The sequence below is a fragment of the Mytilus californianus genome, unplaced genomic scaffold (assembly GCF_021869535.1).
Source record: "Mytilus californianus isolate M0D057914Y unplaced genomic scaffold, xbMytCali1.0.p SCAF_5, whole genome shotgun sequence".
NCBI classification, from domain to species: domain Eukaryota; kingdom Metazoa; phylum Mollusca; class Bivalvia; order Mytilida; family Mytilidae; genus Mytilus; species Mytilus californianus.
The window spans coordinates 23,349,301-23,374,154 of NW_026262701.1; the positions used below are offsets into that span (position 1 = coordinate 23,349,301).

The 24,854-nt window shown below is 31.3% G+C and overlaps 1 protein-coding gene and 1 long non-coding RNA gene across 7 annotated transcripts in view; one reads left to right on the top strand and one right to left on the bottom strand.

Annotated features, from left to right (window-relative positions):
* LOC127703040 (uncharacterized) overlaps positions 1-24,854 on the bottom strand; it is a 925,706-nt gene that overhangs the window by 693,048 nt on the left and 207,804 nt on the right. For all 6 annotated transcript variants that reach the window (XM_052207424.1, XM_052207422.1, XM_052207423.1 and 3 more), the window contains 2 exons: positions 16,533-16,730; positions 13,177-13,380 (listed from right to left, as the gene is read on the bottom strand). In XM_052207424.1, the coding sequence (XP_052063384.1) occupies positions 13,177-13,380; positions 16,533-16,730 (402 nt within the window). The remainder of the gene's footprint in view (positions 1-13,176; positions 13,381-16,532; positions 16,731-24,854) is intronic.
* The window catches only part of LOC127703059 (uncharacterized), a 163,115-nt gene that overhangs the window by 8,107 nt on the left and 130,154 nt on the right, over positions 1-24,854 (top strand). The gene's annotated exons all lie outside the window — the stretch shown is intronic.

Genomic DNA, 24,854 nt, shown 5'->3' on the forward strand with positions numbered 1-24,854 from the left:
TCGAAGAAAGGTTGTTATTCCATATAGGTGTCAAGACCACCAATACATTCACTTCAATTTGAAACATATGTAAAAGTAACCCTTCCCTGACAAAAAAAGTGCTTATATTGTCATTGTTTTCTTAAACTAATCAACAAACTTGCAGAAATGAAACATTCATTGAAAGAAAAATATATGTAGACCATTTTGAGCAAAAATTTACTTGTCCATGAGTTTGCATTAAAAATTGAGGATTAATGCGCTCCATAGTATACACACATCTTCTTATTTATATTTAAGATTTCCAGAAAACCAGGAGTTTTTTTTAGTAGTTCTTGACTTCCAAACAGTAGTATTTCATAATAAGACTGTAAACATTGGTTAAACATTGGCATGTAGAAAGTTGATACATGTACAGTTCAGGATATACCTGCTTTCTATGAAGTCAAATTTAAGGTAACATATTTAGAAAGCTGTGAAAATTGCAAAATTTGGTTGAATAAATAGGGATTTTCAATTGGTGGTCTGACACCTATATTAGACCATGAAACTTCTTTGTTCTTGACATTAGACAGAGTGACATCAAAAACAAAATAGATCGTATTCTCATTAAATGTGACTATGTTTCCTAGCAAAGTTATTACAAGAACTCAGTTAGGAAATTGTTATTCCAAGACAGTATTGTATTTAATTATTAATATCCTGACAAAATCTGTGTGCATCTTATCACTTTATAGCATTTGACTTCTTTCGACAGTCAACGTTTCTGTAAATGGTTTTAATTTGTTTGAAGGTGTCATTTTCGATAAATCAACACTTCATTATTATATGATATAATGTTAAGATTTTTTCTGAAGATCATAAATAGTACTAAACATCAATTTAGATTATAGTTTGATGATTTACCTATTGTCATATAAAAAACTGTCTAAAATAGTGTTGCTTCTAAAAAGTTCAAAAGTAAACACTCTTACCTAACTCACGTGAAATTATTTTGAATCTTATCAAAAATATATATTTTTCTGACTCCTTACCACAGCAATTTTTTCTGTTAATAATATTGATCTGTTTCACATTGACTGTTTTTCCCAAATCAACACTCCAATATGCATTGTTTTCGTTCTTTGTGTGTGAAAACGTGCTTTCCTTTCCATCAACTGCTTTTGAAGCAGCATATTTTGAATGCCATGTTGAACTCTGTGCTGCTTTTTTTCCAAGGGCATAGTTATATCCTGTTGGAAAATTGAGAAACATTTACATATTAATATATGGATATAAATCTCCAGTAGATACAATATTCGAGAGCTAGCATTTCCCATCATAATTTCCTTGATAGAGGGTTGTTGCTTACAAGTTAGCTATACAATCAAGAGTTCTAATTGTTGAAGTTGATATGTCACTGAAGAGTTGGTTGATCGTCATTGAATATTTGTTTCACAGATGACGACGGATATGTTTCGATTGTCGTAACCATTATCCCATCTTCTTTTCACAGAATTAGACCTACCGAAAAGATGTTTTATAAAAAGACCATAAACCCACTTATTCATGGTATGGTTTCATTATTTCTGACCTGACACTACGTACTTTTTATTGCTTAATTCTTTAGAATTTAATATGCAATGTTTCGGGTTCTTTCGGGAGTATTCCAAGGTAAACCCTCATCAGAGGCCGACCTTTAGCTATTTATTTCGTATCTAGTATCATAGATAGATGTGTGTCTGTTTCATTACAGTTTTTTTATTTAATTTATTAACTACACGTGCATATAGGTCTACGTTGTAGCTAGTCTTTTTACAGACTCAAGAAACTGACCAAGTAGATCAGCACTTTTGGTTAATTATTCATATATATAATGAAAAGACTTATTGTCTTTATTCTCGTAATCTAATCTATCATAAATCTACACGAGATCTAATAGAGATAGTAGTTATCAGTGCTATACTGTTGAATTCACACTAGACTGTCGTGTATGTTTTAACACCTATTTGATTATATACAAATGTCTCCATGTTTAACAATTGAAGAGGTGTGTGTAGATACCATGTCGGGTCTATGCATGAATATAACAGGAACCATTCTGTTTTCCCTTGTACGTGATCTCTTGAAATAAACCGGCATCACGTCTTTTTACATCTGTTTCACAGTATAATGATTGTATACTAAAGCCTCCCGTGGTGGGGTATTGTGAATCAATGTCTTCGGCTTAATGATTAATTATCATGTTGCCAATATTCTTATTATTTTTTAAATCAATATCTGGTTTGGATTTAGATTTTTTTTTTTTTTTTTTTTTATTTAGTTTTTTTTTTTGGCAATCGGATCTTTCCGAATTATATACCAAATTTTGTTATTACCATGTTAAGATATTCAATATATTTCTGCCACTTGTTTTCTAATATTTGGTTTCCTTCGAAGTTGCTGTCTGCATCTCTGCTAACTTAGCCTAACTGTTTTGTTAGGGAGAAATCCGCAAGACATTTACACTTTAGACCGTATTTATACGTTTATCTTATAAGTACATGTTGCTATTGTTTCTAAGAATTCTCGTAGCTTCAGAAGGAATGAAAACAATGTACTATTTCAAATAGTTGTTCACTTTGTTCACCTTCTTCATTAAATATATTAAATCCATCCATTCTCATTCTTTAGTGGAATTTAATATTATTTTCGAAGGGCATTTCTCTGTTTCATGTCTATAATTATGGTTAAATATAGCAATATCAGATATTTCCAGGGAGGCAACTCTGCCCATTGAAACGCCAACGATCTGTTGCTAGTATAATAGCACAAAACAAAACAGTTAGGCTAAGTTAGCAGAGATGCAGACAGCAACTTCGAAAGAAACCAAATATTAGAAAACAAGTGGCAGAAATATCTTGAATATCTTAACACGGTAATAACAAAATTTGGTATATAATTCGGAAAGATCCGATTGCCAAAAAAAAAAAATATCTAAATCCAAAACAGATATTGGTTTAAAAAACAATAAGAATATTGGCAACATGATAATTAGGATATTAATTTAATTTTGAATCTATATTGAATCATAGAAAAATTGGGTTGACCCACCTCCATGATTCTGTAATGAGGAGTACTCAATCAATGCTTAAATCCACAACCGTAAAAATCGAAAAACTGGTGTTTTGTTTTCCAAGTATTTAGAACAATGTGACACATAGTCCATCCTTACTATTGATTTTTTAAGAAATGGATGCCTGTAAAATATTTTAATTGCTCATTTTTAAACATCGATTTTTTGTTAACGTCGATTCCGCAGATGTTACTTTTTACATTGGAAACTTCATCTGTTGATATATACTGTGAACATTTTGTGTATATTTAGATATATTAAGCTTTGTTGAAAGACGTGCATAATGTCAAATCATTAAAATACAAATTGTTCAGTCTCTAAGAAAACTTGGAAGATTCCAGCTGCTTTTTTAGCTAAATGTGTGCAATTTGTGTACTCGGTGCAATTTGGGTACTGTGACGCTATATTCATCAATTGCATAACGATTTTTTCATTTAGGTTTATAATAAACATGTAATTATGTTGACATTTTTTTCGTTGTTACTCTTCATTTGAATAACCAAGTTACATAAAACATGGAAAAAGCACATTGTAACAAGAAAACTTAGAAATCTATGATTGATCAAAAGATACCATACCTTGTGGTTTTTCAGATTTTACATGAGTCACTGATATGAAAACATGAACTTAGAATATGTTATTTATCGTCCAAATACTGGACGCAATATTTCAAGCATAACATATTCCAAGGTGAATTGAAAAAAGTTTCTTAATGTTCTTTTTCGTTGATGAACGTATCAAAAATGCATTTCTACAAGAGCATTCCCCTTATTCTTGAAACTGAATAAATTAAATGTACTTGTAATAAAACAAGGCATTTGGTAAATTTTTTTTTTTAATCGATATGCATTAAAGTCTTCTTTGTTGCTACTTCTGTCTGCTTATGTATTTTAAAACATATGATATGGAACATTTTTTTACTCTGTAATTTCTTTTAAAAACTAAACAAATGATTATTCGTTCATAACGCTCTACACGTTAGCTGGCCTTTTGAAAAACATTTGTTTTGATAAACTACATATATCTTACCTTCTGGTTTAGGTTTTATATTTTCCCCTGGAATAAAAAATCGAATCATTCGATTATAAAAATAATCTATACAAATATAAATAAATTTGCTCAACAATGAATCTGTAATGTTACACATTTTTATATTAAAAAAATATTACAAAAGTATCTTGACAATGGAACAAAACTTTTATGTATTTTCTATTTATTTTTTTTTTTTGCTCATTTCAATTTTTTAACGCATGTACAATATAGTCGTTTTCACTGAAATGAAAACATGAAATAAGAATATGTTAGTTATCGTCCAAATACTGGACGCAATATTTCAAATATCACATATTCCAAGGTAAATTGTAAAAACTTTTAACGTTATAGGTTTCTTAATGTTCTTTTTCGTTGATGAACGTATCAAAATAAAGGTATTTTTTTCTTAATTGATATGCATTAAAGTCTTCTTTGTTGCTAGATCTGTCTTTTTGTGTATTTTGAAACATTTTGATATCGAACCTTTTTTATTTCTGTATCATTCAAATGTAGTGAATACCATTCCCAATTGTCAAGTGAAGTTTATGAAGCAATAGAGTATATGGTAGGAGAAGAAGGTGGAGGGGGTGAAGAAAATAATGTATACAACGTTGGGGACTTTTAGATCCGACTATACGGTATGGATTTTTCTCACTGTTGAAGGCTGTATGGTTACCTATAATGATTGCTTACGTCCACTTTATTTAAGGTAGCTGGAATGTCTAAATGTTCGACGATAGATTTGTTTTAGATTTCTGTAAAAGACTTCTTGGTCAATGTAATTTCAAATTTCAATATAAAAACTGGGGATCACGGACCTTGTTTTTTCGAAATAAAACATTGAAATTAACGTACTTTTTGTTATTTTATATTGTTTATATAAGGGAAACTTAATTTTTTCGTAATCGAGGAAACATTAAACGAGGGAATTGGCTAAAATTCGATGAGAGAATTACTTTTTATTAATACTTCTGGAATATTAAATAAAAATAAGGGGTCACGGGCCTTATTTTCTTGAAGAAATCCCCAAAAGTTTTAAATGTACTTTACGACACTTAATTTTTGATAGTTCAATCTTTAAATTTCAAGTTTTATGTATTTGTTGTATATTGAATGATACTTGGCAAAATATTTTTAAAACAAAAAAGTATTTTTGCAACATGAACTGAACGGAGGCTCACAAAATGACACCCGATCTACCTTAAACTGTGGCAGATAGTTGTCTCATTTGCAATCATAGCACATCTACTCATTTTCACCTTATATTAACAAAAAAGCAATTCATTTGCATTATATACAGGCACAATTCGTATGGCACTACACTAGGTAAACTGAACAATCTCCTTGCATTAAACTAAGTACATTCTAATAAAATTACACAATGTATATACATTTTTTTTAACATCATACTGGATGAATACATTCTCATAACATCGCCCTTGGTACATTCTTATAGCATTACATCAGTACATTTATAGCATTACACCAGTACATTTATAGCATATCTTTAGCATTACACTTTACACAATGCTATAACATTACAATATACACAATGCTAAGGTATAACACTGGGAATGATCTGTGCTACGGGAAGTTATATCAAAAACTCCGATCTGTTTTATTTGAAATTCAGTCAACTCTCGTTATCTCGAAGTCAGCCGGACCAGAGAAATATTTCGAGATACCCGTAGTTCGACTCAAACGAAAACCGGAAGTTTGACAGTCCAAGGGACATAACTTTTGCTTAGCTTGGTAAGGCTAAAATAAATCCGGATGGGAAGGGGATCGATATTCTGATCTCAGATCGATGTTTTTTTATGTTATGGTCTTTTATTATTATAATAACATTTTATGTCTCTTATTTATTTCGTTGTACAGTAACAATTTGTCCCTGTGACTTTTAGCCGAGATAGTAATTTCCAATCGATCTTAGCGTTATTTAAAGTTGACAAAATTATTCATTCTCGTATACAAGAGATTTTAGAAAATTAAGATTCTTTTAATTTTCTTTCATTAAAATATTTTTCTGCAAGAGAAAATACAAAAAAAAAAAATAAAGACGCCGATTGAGTAGTTTTGGATTCATCACCAACGGAAGTCTTAATCCCTACTTTATACACAGCCAAGCTCATTAGTGTATGATTACGATTAATTGTTTTTAAAACATTTTAAATAATTTTTCATAAACTATAACAATGTATCACTAATTACTTATCATGGTGATTAAAGATAATCTTAGGTAAACACTCGTGGAAAAAGCATGTCATAAATCAATACAGTGGTCAGTGACTGGAAATTTAATTACGCGTGTATTGTCAGATTAACTCTTCTATCCATTTAAATCCCCGAGGTTATGTTTTGACATATGTGTTTTGGTTCGAGATAAATAATGAATTTTGAATGGTTTTGTTAACCTTGGAACCATAAATTTAGTTCGAGTCAACCGAAATTTCGACTCATCCAATTTCGACTCATCAGGAGTCGAAATACATACATTTATATGGAACAAAGTTCGGGACCACGAGAAAACTTCGACTCATCCGAAATTTCGAGTCAACCGAGTTCGAGACAACGAGAGTTAACTGTACATTTTTTTTAACATCATACTGGATGAATACATTCTCATAACATCGCCCTTGGTACATTCTTATAGCATTACATCAGTACATTTATAGCATTACACCAGTTCATTTATAGCATATCTTTAGCATTACACTTTACACAATGCTATAACATTACAATATACACAATGCTAAGGCATAACACTGGGAATGATCTGTGCTACGGGAAGTTATATCAAAACCTCCGATCTGTTTTATTTGCTGAAATTCATTAGCGGGTTCTTTTTTTGACCTATTTACAGTCATAAAAATTCTCAAGCCAATTTGCAGATCTATGCAGTTTTCTTATTTTTTGGAGTCGTCCATGTGGATATTTAACAAATAATGGTACAAGAAATTATTTCCTTTGTTACAGAAACTCCAGCAAACATCATATCATTCTTTGTGGTGTAGTTAAAGAAAAGGGAAAGCGATCGAGACAGGAAATTGGTGAGGATGAAAAAATGCAGAAAATTATATTTACTTTTTTTAAATACAAACATGCAGAAATAAGATTTTAAAAAAGACGTGTATACGCGATCCCAATATTATAACTGGTTATTTAAATATGTATAGAATCATTCTGTCAACGCTGTGTTAACCGGGACAATTTCAAACTCGATATTTGGTTTATAGAAATAAGGAAAATGCAAGCATTTCAAAAAGATGTGGAACCCTGTCTAATTAAGAAAAGTGTTAAAGTTTTTACAGTTACTTTCTTTCTCTTGCATTATATTTATTTTGCCAATTAGCAGATTTTTTGGCAGCAGAAATATTCTAAAAAATTCTTAGTTTATTTCCTTAAAAATTGATTACGCTTTAAATTTTTCAAAAATTAGAAAAATTGGTTATACACACTCACGATTTTGTTAAGACACTGTACGGTATAATAGCGTTCTAGAGTAGAAGATGTGGTGACGTTACGGTAGACATCAATAAAGTCGCCGAGTATTTTTATTTTTTCCGCTAAAAATCAAACTTCCACAGGATATAGATTGAAAACTAGCACGGTTGCTAAGGACTTTATTTTCACCAATGCATTGATGTTCATTTTAGAATCGTATATCGATTTTTTTTTAAATTCTGTGGACCAACAAATTGGAATTCTTGTTAAAGTAAAAAATTTTGGCGTATCCTGCTGTTAATTTCAAAAGCTCAAGTGACTAAAAGCATTTACTGGTCAGGATTCTTTCATATATACAAAGATTTGGTTTGGAAGTTTGTCTGTACTTATAGACAACTTATTACAAACGGGATAGCAAATCCTAAATTTTACGATTATGTTGTTTACCGAGCCAGTAAATTTAGATACGGTACGAGTAAACTTATCGATCCTTTAAATCAACTTGTTTTAAAAGGTTAAGTTGGCGATACAACACTGTAATTAGATCTTTGAATATTGTTTTATTTTGTATAAATATTGATTTAGATAAACATCAAACAACAAATTATTGCTATACACATATGTACACTCACGGTCTTACAATCTGTCGATACCTATTGTGACGGGTACAGATTTGTTGTTAATTGTATTTAACTATAACTATGTCTTCCTATTCTAAAAAGTTATATTTGTATGCCATTAAGTCCTAAATTTCACTGAGATAAAGATGGAATCAGTGCATGCCTGTTCATGATTATTTTTATGATTTTTATTCAACATCATATGACTGAAATAAAGGCAACAGTAGTATACTTCTATTCGAAATTCATAAATCGATTGAGAAAAAAACAAATCCGGGTTACAAACTTAAACTGAGGGAAACACATGAAATGTAAGAGGAGAACAACGACACAACAGAAACTCAACACTAAAATGCAACACACACAGAAACGAATTATAATATAACAATGGCCATTTTCCTGACTTGGTACAGGACATTATAAGAAAAAATGATGGATTGAACCTGGTTTTGTGGCTAGCCAAACCTCCCGCTTTTATGGCAATGTTAAATATAACATTAAAATGACAAGATTACATGACAGGACTACAATACAAATCAATGGGAGAACATACAGGACAGAGACACACAAAAATAATAGCTATCAAAAGGTACCAGACTTATAATTTAATACGCCAGACGCACGTTTTGTCTGCATAAGACCCATCAGTGACGCTCAGATCAAAAAAGTTCGAAAGCCAAAACAAGTAAAAAGTTGAAGAGCATTGAGGACCAAAAGTTTCAAAAACTTGTGCCAAATACGGCTAAGGTTATATGCCTGGGAAAAGAAATTCCTTAGTATTTAGAATAATTCATACTTTTACAAACAGTAAAATAAAAATGACTACATAATAGATATACATGTTAACACCGATGTGTTGACTAACTACAGAATAAAAACGAATACATAAAACAACCTAAATCAGCACATAAAAAAGGCACAGCCGAACAACGTATTATATCTTAACCGAAGAAATCGACGCACAATGTGACGTCACATTTGAATTTCTATAAATTTCCAAAAAATGGGATAGAGTTCAAGATTAGGTTTGTAATACTGATATAACATGTATTAATAACAATGAAAATAACAATACTTATTATTATAAAATTGTGGTAGTAATTAGATGATTAATTGTATTATCAAGCTATGTCGGTATTTCTTCTAAATCAAACTGTAAACCAAATACATCGTATAAATTTAGTTGACCCAAACTAAAATCTTATAAATGAACTGGGTGATTAATTATCATAATACCATAATACCAGTCATTTTTATTATGTTGTAGCATTTACTTTTGGAAATATTGAAATTGCAACTGTTATTTGCTGTTATGAGACGACCCCCGTAATTATTACTTTCATTGAACGAGTGATGTTTTTCACTCGTATGTACATTTTTTACGAACTTACTTATTTGTAAAGCTTTCTCAAGTCATATTGGTATAGGGAGTTACAAGTTTTAGGTCAGAACATTTTGTTCGACTACATATTTGTCGATGAATTCGTTGACTGGCAAGCACCTTCCTTAGTTCAGCGCCATATTCATAACGGTACTAAAGTGTTTTGGTTGGTCGAACATTTACGGAACGTCACGATTATTTTTAGCTTATCGTAAATAATTTTGATAATTATATTCTACATAACGGAACGAACATTTCAACAAATATGAAGTTATTTGAGCGTCATTTTGTACAATTATTTTATAAAAATAAACATTTCATAGCGGCCAAAGAGGGACAAATCGTTAATGATTTCCATTGGTTTATTGGAATAACTTGCAATTGCGCGGTTGAAAATTGCACGAAAACTGCCAAAAAACTGCACAAATTTTAAGTAACAATTATTAAAACCCCAAAACGCGAGTTTGACGTCATTCTGCCAAAGACGTTCAAAACTAGGAACATTTAAAGAATACATAATTGTTTAAAAACGATTTACGCAAATTCTACCCACATTTTGAAGACACTTGAGGAAACTAGCAATATTATGGAAATACAATTTTTGATAATGATGGTTTACGTCTATCTAGAAAAGCATAAACCATAGAGATTACGTTACAAATATTTTTCCTGTTTAGAAATTGAGTACATTGTTAATACTTTTTGACGAATCACTGTGCCGAGGCCGATTATTTGTTTTCATGTAATTGAACAATTTAAAGCCAATTTAACCCCAATAATCAAACTAAATTTAGAAATGTATTTTATTTATGTTACTGGTAAAGGAATCTAGTAAATTTTAAAGCAAAGGTTTTTTTCAAAAATTGAGCGTTTTAAGTGGGGTTTTCAGACAGTGAGACACATGAAAATGCACATTACTAGCGAAGGAAACTAGTACAAATGTCCATAGATTCTTGTTAAAAAAACCACAACTTTATTAGTCAATCAATTGGAATTAGAGCAACATATACAAGTAATTGTTAGTCAAAGATATAATACTTGTTAGTAAGATAATAAACCTTTGATAGTTTAGAAAAAGGAACATTTGTTAGTAAACAATAATGAACAGATAATTAATTGTCAATATATTTTGGTCACAGTTTGAGACAATCGTTTTTAGTCAAAGGAAGCTTAAACACAGGTTCAAAAAAGGATTGTATATAGAATTTTACTTGATATTATTATCTTTACTGAATTTCACATTTTATTGTATAGGTCAAGTTTGGAAAATGATGAGACATACGTTTTTAGTCAGAGGAAACTAATACAAAGTCTCTACTTAAACTTATATCAAAGTTTTCACTGAATCATTGAACTACCAGTTAACGAAATATTGTAATAATCAAGTTTGGACAATTTTAGACACTAGTTTTTAGCCAGTGGAAGCTATTACACTGTCTTAACAAAATTTTCCCCTTCATTTCATAGAACATCATAATTTATTAAATTAAGTCACACTATACTTAGTGTGAGGTAAGAGGCATTTTAATACATGAATATCTAATATTTTGTCCCGTGAGGTCCGATGTACTTTTGATCAATGAGTATCTAATATTTTGTCCCATATCTGCTCGTATTCTCAACAAACGAGAGAACATCATAGCAGATATTGTTTTACTCTTTATGAGTATTTATGTAGTACTTGAATCAATCTCTTAAAAGATACCCTAGGCAACTGTCTAGAAATTCACCAAAAGTGTACTTAGTATTGATAAATTTGCAAGTTCTTTTTATTGGTCTTGAGCTTGACTACATTGTGTAATTTTGATCTCAAATATTTGCTACTGTTATGTGTGGTTATAATATATATAATATCAAAATAAAGTATTTGCAACTTCTGAATTGTTTGGTATATATCTGTGATATCAGTCTCAAGAAGACCCTTAACATTCACTATAAATAATTGAATAGGAGTTTAGGCTTGATCCTAAGACACATAGGAATCACTTCTCGAAAAAGAGGTCTGTTGTCTTTCGTTTAAGATCTAGATACGGAGTTAGGTAGTTTAGGTTTTCGTTTGGGTTTATATATTTAGAGGTTTCGGTGTATTTGTGTTTCTGCCCTTTTCTCCATTGACATTCTACACTATATTTAGGCATTGCACGAGGTCGTGTTTTTCTTTTACTGTAAATGACGTCTTAAAACCATATACATTAGCAGTTGGATGTTAACTGATTGATATTTTAGTATTAGAAACATAATTTTTCATTAGTTGATATGGGCTTGGAACTAGTTTCAGTGACTTTAAGTATTTGCAGGTTTGTATTTTGTATTTTGTGTTTTTGTTTTTTTTTTGTTTTTTGTTCTTTGCATCGATCTGATGACTTTAAGTCCTTTTCAACTGATTTTTATAGTTTGTTGTTATTTCGTGTTGTTACACCACTGTTCCCGGTTAGAGGAACGGTTTGGAGCCAATAGACATGTGTTTAACCCCGCAACATACTGTTTGTCCCTGTCCCAAGCCAGGACCCTGTAATTCATTGGTTGTCGTTTGTTGCCATATATCATATTTGTTTTTCTTGCATTGTTTTGTACATACATGAGGCAATTAGTTTTGTCGTTTAAATTTTTATACCTTTGACATTTCAGGGCCGATTATAGCTTATTATGCGGTATTGGTTTTTATCATTGTTGAAGGCCGTACGGAGACTCGGAGTTGTTAACTCCTACAGATGGGTGCAGTCCTAACCTTTTCAAAAGATAACTTAGAGCAGTCCTTATGACTTGAGTTAACTTTAGAAAATTTTAGCAGACCTTCAATTTAACGTTATCCTTACCACAACAGACCTACGTCTACATTTTTGGGACTGCTGCAGACCAGAGCAGACCTGCGGACAGTTCAGTTTGACCAGACCCGTGGACAGGACAACATGACCAGATCAGATCTGTTAACCTATCCTGTGGACAAGTCTGCTATTTGACAGACCAGTTATGGGTCAGGTCTGCTTTTTGATCGGTCCTATGGATATATTTCTTTTACTAAATTTGTTGATACATGAGTGTGATGATACTTTAATGATATTCATCAATCAAAGCAGTCCTGTTTACTAGTTAACTTTATATCATGTTAACTTTATCTTGGAGCAGACCAGACCAAAGTTAACTTTTATAAGAACAGGTCTGGTTCGACAGAGCAGTCCAGATCAAGTCTTCTTTTTAAGTTAACATGAATTCTGTCCTAGAACCGATCGGAGCAGTCATAAATCCTGTAACCGCTAAATGTCTGTTTTTTCCTGTCCCAAGTTAACTTCCACCAGTCATAAAGTCTGGTCATCAAGTTAACTAGATGATCAGGTAAGGACTTTACCCATCTGTATGTCCTTTGGTCTGTCGCGGAAAAATTGGTTCTTTGACAATCATACCACATCTGCTCATTGATATTGTTTATACATTAAACTATTCAACGATGCAAAGATCAATATTTAGCTTATAATCTACAGACGTATTTTTTTTTATAAAAAAATTCAACAGTAAAGTTATAGGATTTTCTGTTTTTTGTTTAACTGACAGTTTTTCAATAGAAACGAAATTCAGTACAAACATACAACCAGAAAGAAGCTAGTTTAAAAAAATATCTAAATGTTTACCTGTATGGCCTATCACTTGAACTTCTGCTAAACTGAGATAACCTTTACCGCTTCTCAAAAGTTTCACATGGCGGCCTGAGATTGGGCTCTTGCATGTTAACATTATTACTTGTCCAGTCTTACCAGGTCCTTTGAAATTACTACAAAGTTTCATCTGATGACGATTTTGTCCAACTGTAACCGCTATATTCTTCAGCCGATTACCTGAAAAGTTATCAATATCAAGAGTCTATATCAATTGTTCAAAAATGGAATTCTAAGACTTCAATCTGTCTGTGCCAATCATCATATCACCGATTGTATTCAATATAGCTAGTACACTCCTTGTAATGAAACACATTTCAGTATCGAACACATTTTACTTCAAAACCAATTTTTTTTTTAATTTTTCCCAAAGTGTATTTGTCTCATTGGTCATCACCAGAAAGATTAATTCCAGATTCTAAAAAGCTGTATTCAATTACCAGGTTATGATTTAGTTGATTTTTCCTTTTCTTTATTTAAAAAATAAATAAGATTCTTGATTGTACAGGTACATTATTCATTATGAAGGCTGAAAACAAAGCAGACAATTTTACAATTTAAAAAAAAATAAAAGTCTTTATCAAGAAGAACAATCCCATTAGAATAAAGTCTTTTGCTCTATTTAACAAAAGCAATAGTGCGGTTAATGTCTGTTTTTGACCAAAAGAAATAAAACTTTTCATGACTTCTTTAAAGCGGAAGGGCAACGAAAGGGCTAAACTTACCTTTAAATTAGACTGTGATATCAAATCTTAATCTTTTCCCCCGTTTAATTCCCATTTAAGGTCTATTTCCTGTTGAAAAACACTGACCACACACGTCCACAAAAAATGAATTGGTCATAAAAATATGGAAATTGACAAGACACACATCCTAACAGATAATTACGGTGGTTCATGCAAAATCTGCAAACATTTTCCAAAATTTAGTCAAAACTATGAGTTTCATCGTACGATTGCTCATTTGTGTCGTCATGTATGACATCATTGTTGTTGTTAAATATCAGAACTTGTAAAATTTCAATTCATGAGAGATTTTACATTTTTTTCTCTCATCAAATTTATAATTGAATTGCGGAAATGAATAACATGGAATTTAAGAACCAAATATGCCTCTCCCTTAGCAGAAGGGAGTACTTTCACAAATGAAAAATACGATTTTTTTGCAGTTCTCTATCCATGTTTCTTTTTATGAAACAACTGAAAAGTCAAGAACTTTCAGAGAAGCCTTATTATGACTGTTCATTGGTTGATTTAAAGTTGGTTATTTAACATCCGGTGAAGAATATTTCAGGCGTATTTAGGACGCGTACAAATAACATTTTAGAGAAATGTTAGTGAGCTAGCTCTAATACCCCTCTCCTCCATATTAAATATCATTTAAGACAGTAATATCGGGTTATGGAAATCAATTCTTTGCAAGAATGACCTTCATTGTCGATCAAATGACCTGAAAATCAACATTTATCGTCCTCCTCATTCATTTAAAATATATGACCCCATATCTAAGAAAGGTTGTTATTCCATATAGGTGTCAAGACCACCAATACATTCACTTCAATTTGAAACTTATGTAAAAGTAGCCCTTCCCTGACAAAAAATAGTGCGTATAATGTCATTGTTTACTTAAACTAATCAACAAATTTGCAGAAATGAAACATTTAGTGAAAGAAAAATATATGTAGACCATTTTGAGAAAAAGATTACTTGTCCATGAGTTTGCATTAAAAATTGAGGATTTATGCGCTCCATAGTATACACACATCTTCTTATTTATATCTAAGATTTCCAGAAAATCAGGAGTTATTTTTAGTAGTACTTGACTTCCAAACAGTAGTATTTCATTACAAGACTTTAAACATTGGTTAAACATTGGCATGTAGAAAGTTGATACATGTTCAAATCAGGATATACCTGCTTTCTATGAAGTTAAATTTAAGGTAACATATTTAGAAAGCTGTGAAAATTGCAAAATTTTGTTGAATAGATAGGGATTTTAAATTGGTGATCTGACACATATATTAGCCCATGAAATAGCTTTTCAAATTTTAGTCTTTTTTTAGTTTCTTTGTTCTTGACATTAGACAGAGTGACATTAAAAACAAAATAGATCGTACTCTCATTAAATGTGACTATTTTTCCTAGCAAAGTTATAACAAGGGCTCAGTTAGGAGATTGTTTTTCCAAGACAGTATTGTATTTAATTATTAATATCCTGACAAAATCTGTGTGCATCTTATCACTTTATAGCATTTGACTTCTTTCGACAGTCAACGTTTCTGTAAATTGTTTTAATTTGTTTAAAGGTGTCTTTTTCGATGAATCAACACTTCATTATTATATGATATAATGTAAAGATTTTTTCTGAAGATCATAAAAAGTACTAAAAATCAATTTAGATGATTGTTGATGATTTACCTATTATCATATAAAAGGAAAGAACCTTAGTGAGGGCGCTCACATACCCCACGTCCCCACATTGTCATTGAAGAAAAAAAAATTGTATCAGAAAAAAATATTGAATCATAATTTCCTGTCAATATGCACATCTACATAGTGTCTGTATGTCCTTATTATCTACACAGTTTCATGAAATTCTGTTGTGTGGTTTGAGAGGAGTTGTGATGACAAAAGGATGCAGTAGTTTATTGGGCAAATAAGTTCAAAGGTGCGTAACTCCTGGAAAAAAAATTGAATCGTAATTTCTTGTCGATATGCACATCTACGTAGTATGTCCTTATTATCTGAAAAGGTTTCATTAAATTCTGTTGTGTGGTTTGAGAGGATTTGCGATGACAAAAGGTTGCAGTAGTATATTGGGCAAAAAAGTTCAAAGGGGCGTTACTCCTGGAAAAAAATTGAATCGTAATTTCCTGTCGATATGCACATCTACGTAGTATGTCCTTATTATATGAAAAGGTTTCATGAAATTCTGTTGTGTGGTTTGAGAGGAATTGCGATGACAAACTGTTGCAGTAGTACATTAAAGTAAATAATTTCAAAGGGGCGTAACTCCTAGAAAAAGAATTGAATCGTAATTTCCTGTCGATATGCACAACTACATAGTATGTCCTTATTATCTAAAAAGGTTTCGTGAAATTCTGTTGTGTGGTTTGAGAGGAGTTGCGATGACAAGAAACAGGACTGACGGACTGACGGGCGGACGGACGGACGGACAGGTCAAAAACATTATACCCTCCGCAACTCGTTGCGTGGGGTATAAAAATGTCTAAAATAGTGTTCCTTTTAAAATGTTCAAAAGTAAACACTCTTATCTAACTCACGTGAAATTATTTTGTATCTTATCACAAATATATTTTTCTGACTCCTTACCACAGCAATTATTTCTGTTTATAATATTGATCTGTTTCACGTTGATTGTTTTTCCCAAATCAACACTCCAATATGCATTTTTTTCATTCTTTGTGTGTGTAAACGTGTTTTCCTTTCCATCAACTGCTTTTGAAGCAGCATATTTTGAATGCCATGTTGAACTCTGTGCTGCTTTTTTTCCAAGGGCATAGTTATATCCTGTGGAAAATTGATAACATTTACAAATTAACATATGGATATAAATCTACCAGTATATACAATATTCGAGAGTTTGCATTTCCCATCATAATTTCCTTGAAAGAAGGTTGTTGCTAACAAGGTAGCTATAAAATCAAGAGTTCCAATTGTTGAAGTTGAAATCGTCCCTTCGTAAAATTTAGGGACGCCATCAAGAGTTTGTTTTTTGTTTTTGTTTTTGTTTTCTTTTTGTTTTGTTTCACAGATGACGATGGATATGTTTCAATTGTCTTAACCATTAACCCATCTTGTTTTCACAGAATGAAACCTACCAAATAAGACTTAAGACTGGGTTTGTACTTACATGAGCAACACGTTGGGTGTAGGAAATGCCTACCCTTCGAGCAAGAAGGAATGGAAGCCTGTAACATATTTTAATTACTTGTTTTTAAAAGTTCACATTTTGTGGACGTCGCAGGGCAACTTTTTAGTAGATTTTACCTTTCTAGTGGATACTTCAACTGTTGATATTAACTGTGATCAATTTGTGTATATTTAAATATATTTAGCTATGTTGAAAAACGTGCATAATGTCAAATCATACAAATACAAATTGTTAAGTTTCTAAATAAAACTTTTAATTTAGGACTTTGACGTTATATTCCTCAATTGCATGACGATTTTTTCATTATTTGTTAAACATTCATGTAATGATATTGACATTTGTGTCATTGTTACTATTGATGTGTATAACCCAGTAATAGAAAACATGGAAAAGCATATTGTTACAAGAAAAATTAGAAATCTTTGATTGGTCAAAAGACATTATACCTTGAGGTCACTGAAATGAAAACATGAATTAAGAATATGTTATTTATCGTCTAACACTAGACGCAATATTTCAAAATTAACATATTCCAAGAATTTGAAAAATCTTTTAACGTTATAGGTTAAATTGTTTTCCTTTTTCTTTTGATAAGGTGTTATACTGACGAGAAGCGTTGATTTGAATCTTACGCACGCTTACTAACGAATATATACTTGGATGGAATTATATCTAATTATGTCGTGATCATTTTATTTCTCAACACATGCGAATGTATTTTTCATTCTACTTTAAGTATAGCAGTTCTGCCTATGTTATCAATATAAAACCTGCATATACAGTGTATACCAAACTTTGTCCGACAGACAAAATGTCAGACAAAAAGTCATTCGGTCAGACAGAAATTTTCAGATTTTTTTAGTTGAAAATATAGACGAAAAGGTCAAATTTCTTTTTCGGTCAGACAAACTCTAAAACAGTTTGGCATAGACTGCTTATAAGGAAACTGTTGACCATAGTAGTTGTATTAGTAAAATGGAAAAAAAAGTATAAACAAGAAGCATAAAAGCACAATATACATTACCATGTATTAGCATCTAAGGAACGTCAAAACGTCAGTCTTCACGATAAACTTTTAGATATACAGGCCCGGAAGTAAGTTTTTGGAAAAATTTAGTTAGATTCTGTTGGCCTGTAGATATGATTTTTACAGGCCCTAGAGCAATTTTACAAGCCTGGGCTGCTGGGCATGTGGTTCAGTGTGAAGACTGAAACGTTGGATTGCATTTGAAGTTAATCTCAGTAAATCAAGATATGATCGGACAGGTGAGACAGACAACGTGATTTCTTAATGTCCTTATTTCGTTGATGGACGTATCAAAACTCATTTCTACAAGAGCGTTACCATAATTCTTGTAACAAAATAAATGAATTTTACTGTAAGAAATTTAGAAATTTGGTACAGGCATTTTTTTCTTAATCGATATTCTCTTCATTTTTGTTAATTCTGTCTTCATATTTATTTCTTCTTGATCACATTAATTTTTGTAAATGCATGTACAATATCGTCGTTTTCAATACAAAATGGCAGAAGTGAAATATACGAATCTATGATAGAAACTAGCAATTTACCTTTTGGCTTTGCAGATAATACCTTTTTTGGGAGGGATATGTCAACGAGTACTTTCTCGGAAGACTGAGCACTCGAGTACAATTTAAGTACTCTTTTCCCTTTAAAAATCTTGAGACATTTCCCCCAATTTGGTTCCCTTTGAAATATCCCTTCCGTAATACTGATTAATATCTATTAAAAACGTATATACAGTTTACCTCAAATCGAACGTCTTACATTTGAATTCAGTACTCTTTTTTAAAATTTCAAAATTAAAAAAAAATCATTTACACATGGTTGGTATAAAATTACTTTTTGAATAACTCATTTAATAATAGTTATAATAAAGTTTACATAGTACATACTTGTTGATAAATTTATGATCATTGTTGAATGTACTCGTTTTTTGGCAATCAAATTATGAGTATAATAGCGATACATAAAATGCTGAATCTCTACATGAACATCCCATCTCCTTTTATGTAAAGTTAATAAACCAGTTAATATTTCCAAATTTTACTTTTACTGATTCAGTGTTTCAGAGTTGCGTTGGATTGTTATTATTAATATTTGTTTAAGTAATTCATACTTATGGAAATTTCAAATGACACGGATAAGTGGAACAATGACACAATGCTCCATTAATGTTTTATCCCATTACATACATTTTGTCACTAACTGATCAGACTTGTGACCAAACCAAAATATACGTTTTAAAACGACATTTATCTTGCTACATTAAAAATTTTGAGAGTATTTCCTTGTCTGTACATGGATGTCGATAGTCTTTTATTCAAATTCTTGCTTCGAAATACTGGAAACAACTGGTTTCAAGTTTGCAATTTTAGAATGTTAATTTTTTTTATGTATATTGGAGTTATCCCCCTTCGTTAACTGTAGAGCGGAAAATGTGAAAAGTATGCCGAAGGTAAACGACATGCAATTTTTTCAACCTTTTTCGTCTGAAAGACATAAGTGGAAATTCATTAATCATTTGATTGAAATGAGTATTCTGTTTCATGACAATAACCAATTTGCTTGAGGCTTATTGAAAGTACACAAGGGGAATGCGTAGTTAATGGTTAGTGATCGACAACAGACGACGGAGCCCAGTGAAGCCAACAAATCACATTTGCCCTTTGGACCAGATAGGCTTAAACCAGATAGGCTGCTCTTCATAGTTCTGCTTTTACCGATGTTTTTTGTTGAGGAAAATTTTGCACTATCTTTTTCTGTGCATGTTTTGTATAGTATTTTTTCTCTGTTCGTCTATTCTTTTTGGCCTTGGTGTTTTCCGTCTTTCATCAAATTTTGGCTGTTTATGTCTATTTTTTTTTAAATATTACAGATTTGTTGTTCCAGAGTTATGGGACTTAAGTGGTCGAAATTAGAAGACGATCTTCTTAAGAAGCTACTCATTTTCTATAAACACTAATATATCCAAATGCTTGACGAGACGGTGTGCCATAGAATATTGATTCCTTTCAGATGTATGAATTTACTTCCGATTTTTGTTTGAGTTCGTGTCGCACAATCATTATTTTCTGTATAATGTTTAAGGACTGTTGTTTCTCTGTTCGTCTTTTATTTGTTTGGCTTTGATGTTTTCTGTGCATTATAAATTGATGGCTTTTGATTGTCCTTTGCTAATCTTTTAAATATTACAGACTTGTTTATCTAGACCGACTTATCTGGGACTAAAGTGGTCGAAATAAAGTTCAAGGCAACAGTAGTTTACCGATGTTTACCGATGTTCAAATCTTATATTACAATCAAGAAAATACTAATCAAGGTAAAGAAAAAACAAAGAAAAAACAAATTGAGGGACTTGCATGGACTCCAAAGCGAGCGAGACGGCGTGTGCCAACAGGTTTAAAGTTTCTTACTAGGCATGCATCACCCGAATCAACACACAGTAAAAATATCAAATTCGGGAATAAAACACACATGGTAAATTGACATATCAGACGGCTATTCTGGTATTATCTAAGTTCGAAAAAAACGTGGCTTTTGAGTTGACACACAAACAGATCATATCGGTCTAGCAATTTGTGATATTGACTTTAAAACTTATGTAATATTGACTTCAGACGTTCCTTCTCGCTTTGTGTGTAACTAACGCATGATAAATAATAACATTGCTAATAAAAATATCTTTAATGTGTTTTCTCATTGTTGAAGGCCATACGGTTGCCTATAATTGCTTACATCCACTGCATTTGAACTTGGGTGGATAGTTGTCTCATTGGCAATCATACCACATCTCCTTATTTTTATATTAACATTGACCAGCTGCAGAAACTTCACCAAGTTCAGTGTATTGTAATGCTTTTGTCATTTATATTGTTTGTCAATTTTGAAGAGGGATTACCAGTTATTTAATTGAACTAAAATGTATTTCTTGATTACTGCTTGTATAACGTGCAATGTCAAACATTGTATATGTATATCAGGGACGGAACTTGCTTGAATTAAGATTAAAAGGTTAATTTTTGTGGTAAACTGAATTTTGATATGCATCTGTTCAACTGTGTAATATTGTGTGTTCGTCTAAATGTACAAATCAAGGTAGTATGGGGTATGTCACCATCATGAATGGTAAATTAGCAAGAAACGAGCTTCTAGATTTTTAATGAAAACAGGAATGCAATTCAATTGACAGAAAATTGTTCACTTTTCTCCTATAATACCGATTGTTTTCACAAACACAGATTATTGCTTGATAGATAAAAAAAAATTAAACTTAGCATGATAAGGGGAAACACAAGGAACGATACATTTTATGAAGGAAAATACATTTAACTGTATATTTTGTATCAAAGCACAGAAAAAGGATGAGACTTTTTTTACATTTTCTAAAAGTATGTTCGAAGAGCTATCTTCTCGTATATTATCATAAAGTTTTGTCATTTAGATATTCTTTCTTTTCGCATAATAATGCCTTTTTCCTCCTCTACATTCCTTACAAGATGTGTCAATTTTTCACAACTTGTAGCTTTTAAACAAACTTAGTGACCTATAACTTTTATGATATTTCTGAAAATAGCACGATATAAACTGCCTTTTGAAAAAGTATGAAATTTGTTTGGCATTTTTGTTTATACCTTCATACTACCTTAATCATGGTAAGACAAGATTCACAATTACACATTAAACTGATTTGGTTTTTTTTTAATTCTTAATATTTGCTGCATTTTGATAAATAGTGAAAAGGTTGTATCATAGCTTAAATGTTTTTTTATCTTAAATTCATTTCTAACGTTCTTACTATCTTCTCGTATATCGTTATAAAGTTCTGACATTTATATATTCTTTCTTTTCGCATAAAAATGCTTTTTTACTCCATATTCCTTACAAAATGTGTCAATTTTTCACAACTTGTAGCTCTAAAACAAACATACTGATTTATAACTTTTATGACATTTTTGAAAATAGCACGATATTAACTGCCTTTTGAAAAAGTATGAAATTTGTTTGGCATTTTTGTTTATATCTTCATACTACCTTAATCATGATAAGACAAGATGTATCAGTTACACATTAAACTGATTTTTTGTTTTTTTTAATTCTTAATATTTGCTGCATTTTGATAAAACATGGAAAGGTTGTTTCATAGCTTAAATGTTTTTATTTTAAAATCATTTCTTACGTTTTTTTTTAGAGTGTTCAAGCTAGTCCTTTGTATGACTAGTTAGGGTTGTCAACAATAAAGTTTCTAATGCAGGCGGTCTTTTATTTCGACTTATCAATATCTTCATCTGTGATAATGATCTAAAGATATGTCTTTTTTACTTTCAGAAAATAAGAGCAAATTATTTCCATTAGAAGAATTATTTATTTGTAATTTTCCCAACTTTCGGTCAAATCGTCTCGATCAATGCACTTAATTCGTGCTATCTTCTCGATTTATTCGGATCATATATATCTCTGTCCATGCAACTTTCCGTTGAATTTGACTCAGTGACTTAAGTACCAGTCCATATTAGAATCATGCAAAATGGGATTCATGGGTGGAAAGCCTACAAATAAAAATTTTAATATCTTATTTAGGATATAAAATTAGAATGAAATTCATATATACTTTTTTATATGGACATTGCCAGGTGAGGTATAAATTCTAAAGAATCCATTTTCAAACTCACGTTTAAGGAGATAACTCCAATCAAATCCTATAAAATATATATTGTAAAATGTATTGTTGTTATTAGGCCCGGTAAGGCGGTTAACGGATAATATTACTCATTCTTTTCAGCTACATATACACTCATATAACAACTGGTTGACAAAAAAAACATTTTGAGCCATAAATGAAGTGTATCACAAATTTTGAGTTTGCATGATTCTCATCTGGACTACCACTTAATTTCTAAAGTTTAAATTTTAACCATTACCAATTAATACTATTTGTATTTTACTTTAACTTCTAGATCTGCGTGATAAAGTTCTAAACACGGGCAACAAATCAGTGCATCATAACGACTCGTTATCAAGCAATGTTGGTGTTCTAATGATTGCCATTTAGCAGGCTGGAAGATCCTTTAGCCATCCATAGCGTGATATTTTCTTATGGTTTCAAAAGAAGCGAAATATCAATCCACCCTAGAATATGTGGATGTTGTATTGGTTATGGACCTTTTATTGAGAACAAAAGGTAGTAACAGATATTCAGATAAAAGCTACAAATTTCAATGTTGTTTTCCTTCTTGTTTGTACATCTGATTTTAGTTTGAATATTTTAAAATACTTTAGAATCTTATTTTGAGTGATTATCACTGTGAAGTATCGGAACTTAAGGTGATACAAAGGTATAAACGAAAAATTTGATTGATAATCTAAATCTATTGTGCTCTGCTATTTCACAATCAAAGATGGCGGAAGACTACCATACCACCTTTAGTACGATAAGTTACAACAATATGTTGTACAATTCGTTCAGTATATCTCATAACTTGTCTATGTACTGAAAAAAGAACCCATTTAGTATTTCACCTAAAAACAAAAACAAATTTATCAATACGACTCGTTATGAAATGAAAGAAACATAAATGTTATTCTTTTCAATGGCCGATACATTAAAAATTACTTATAATTTTAATTAAGGAATTCGGTATTAATTTAAGCAATATTAATATTTTATGGGAACATAATCCTTTTTTCGACAGAAAAAATCATACTCCTTTGCTGACTTTAAATATCACTGGTGCGGTCATTTACTGACAATTTACTGAATATTTTTATCAAATGGTAAGATAATATGAAAAAAAGGTGTTTTAACACAAATCATAGAGGGCTTTAGTTAGAAATGGCACAACTGTATTGGAATTTTTGGGTTTTCAATACTGTTCAACCTCGTCATTGATTTAGTTTTTCAACAGAAAAAATCATACTCCTTTGCTGACTTTAAATATCACTGGTGCGGTCATTTACTGACAATTTACTGAATATTTTTATCAAATGGTAAGATAATATGAAAAAAAGGTGTTTTAACACAAATCATAGAGGGCTTTAGTTAGAAATGGCACAACTGTATTGGAATTTTGGGGTTTTCAATACTGTTCAACCTCGTCATTGATTTAGTTTTTCAAACTATTTTTATTCGAACGCAACTGATTAGACTTATGCAGACAAAATGTGCGATACACAGGAAGGAAGCACACACACCTAGAACAGCTAGTTTTGTCAGATTTCACTTTTAAAGTGCACATTTGGGTTCAACTGCACCTTCAACCAATGAAACATAACAATAAATGGGCTTTAATATATTTAGGGAACATGCATTAATTTTGAAATACATATCGATTATTTGACCTCTTAAAGTCTGGAGAGCAATTGAGGACAAACAAATCGTATTTTGGGTAAAGGTCTAGAACGTCCAAGAAAAGTGTAAACCCTCGTGAGTATAACTTATGACTATGTGTATTATTTAAATACACTTCGGAAACAACTTCATACGGTTGCAGGTCCAAATGAAGCAAATAAAATTGGGGGAAATCGGAAAAATCCATAGCAATCATTAGTTTTGGAAACCAGTGTTTTATCCTTTGTTTTCATGCGTACAACGTTTAATCAATGCACTGTTGCTGTTCTTGTTATTGTTCATTCATAGACAAGTATTGGTAAGTATACATATAGAACCTTGACGATTGTATGTTGCACCGTTTCTTCTGTGTATTTCGAATTACTCTTTGCAAAAAAAAGTAGAAACAAG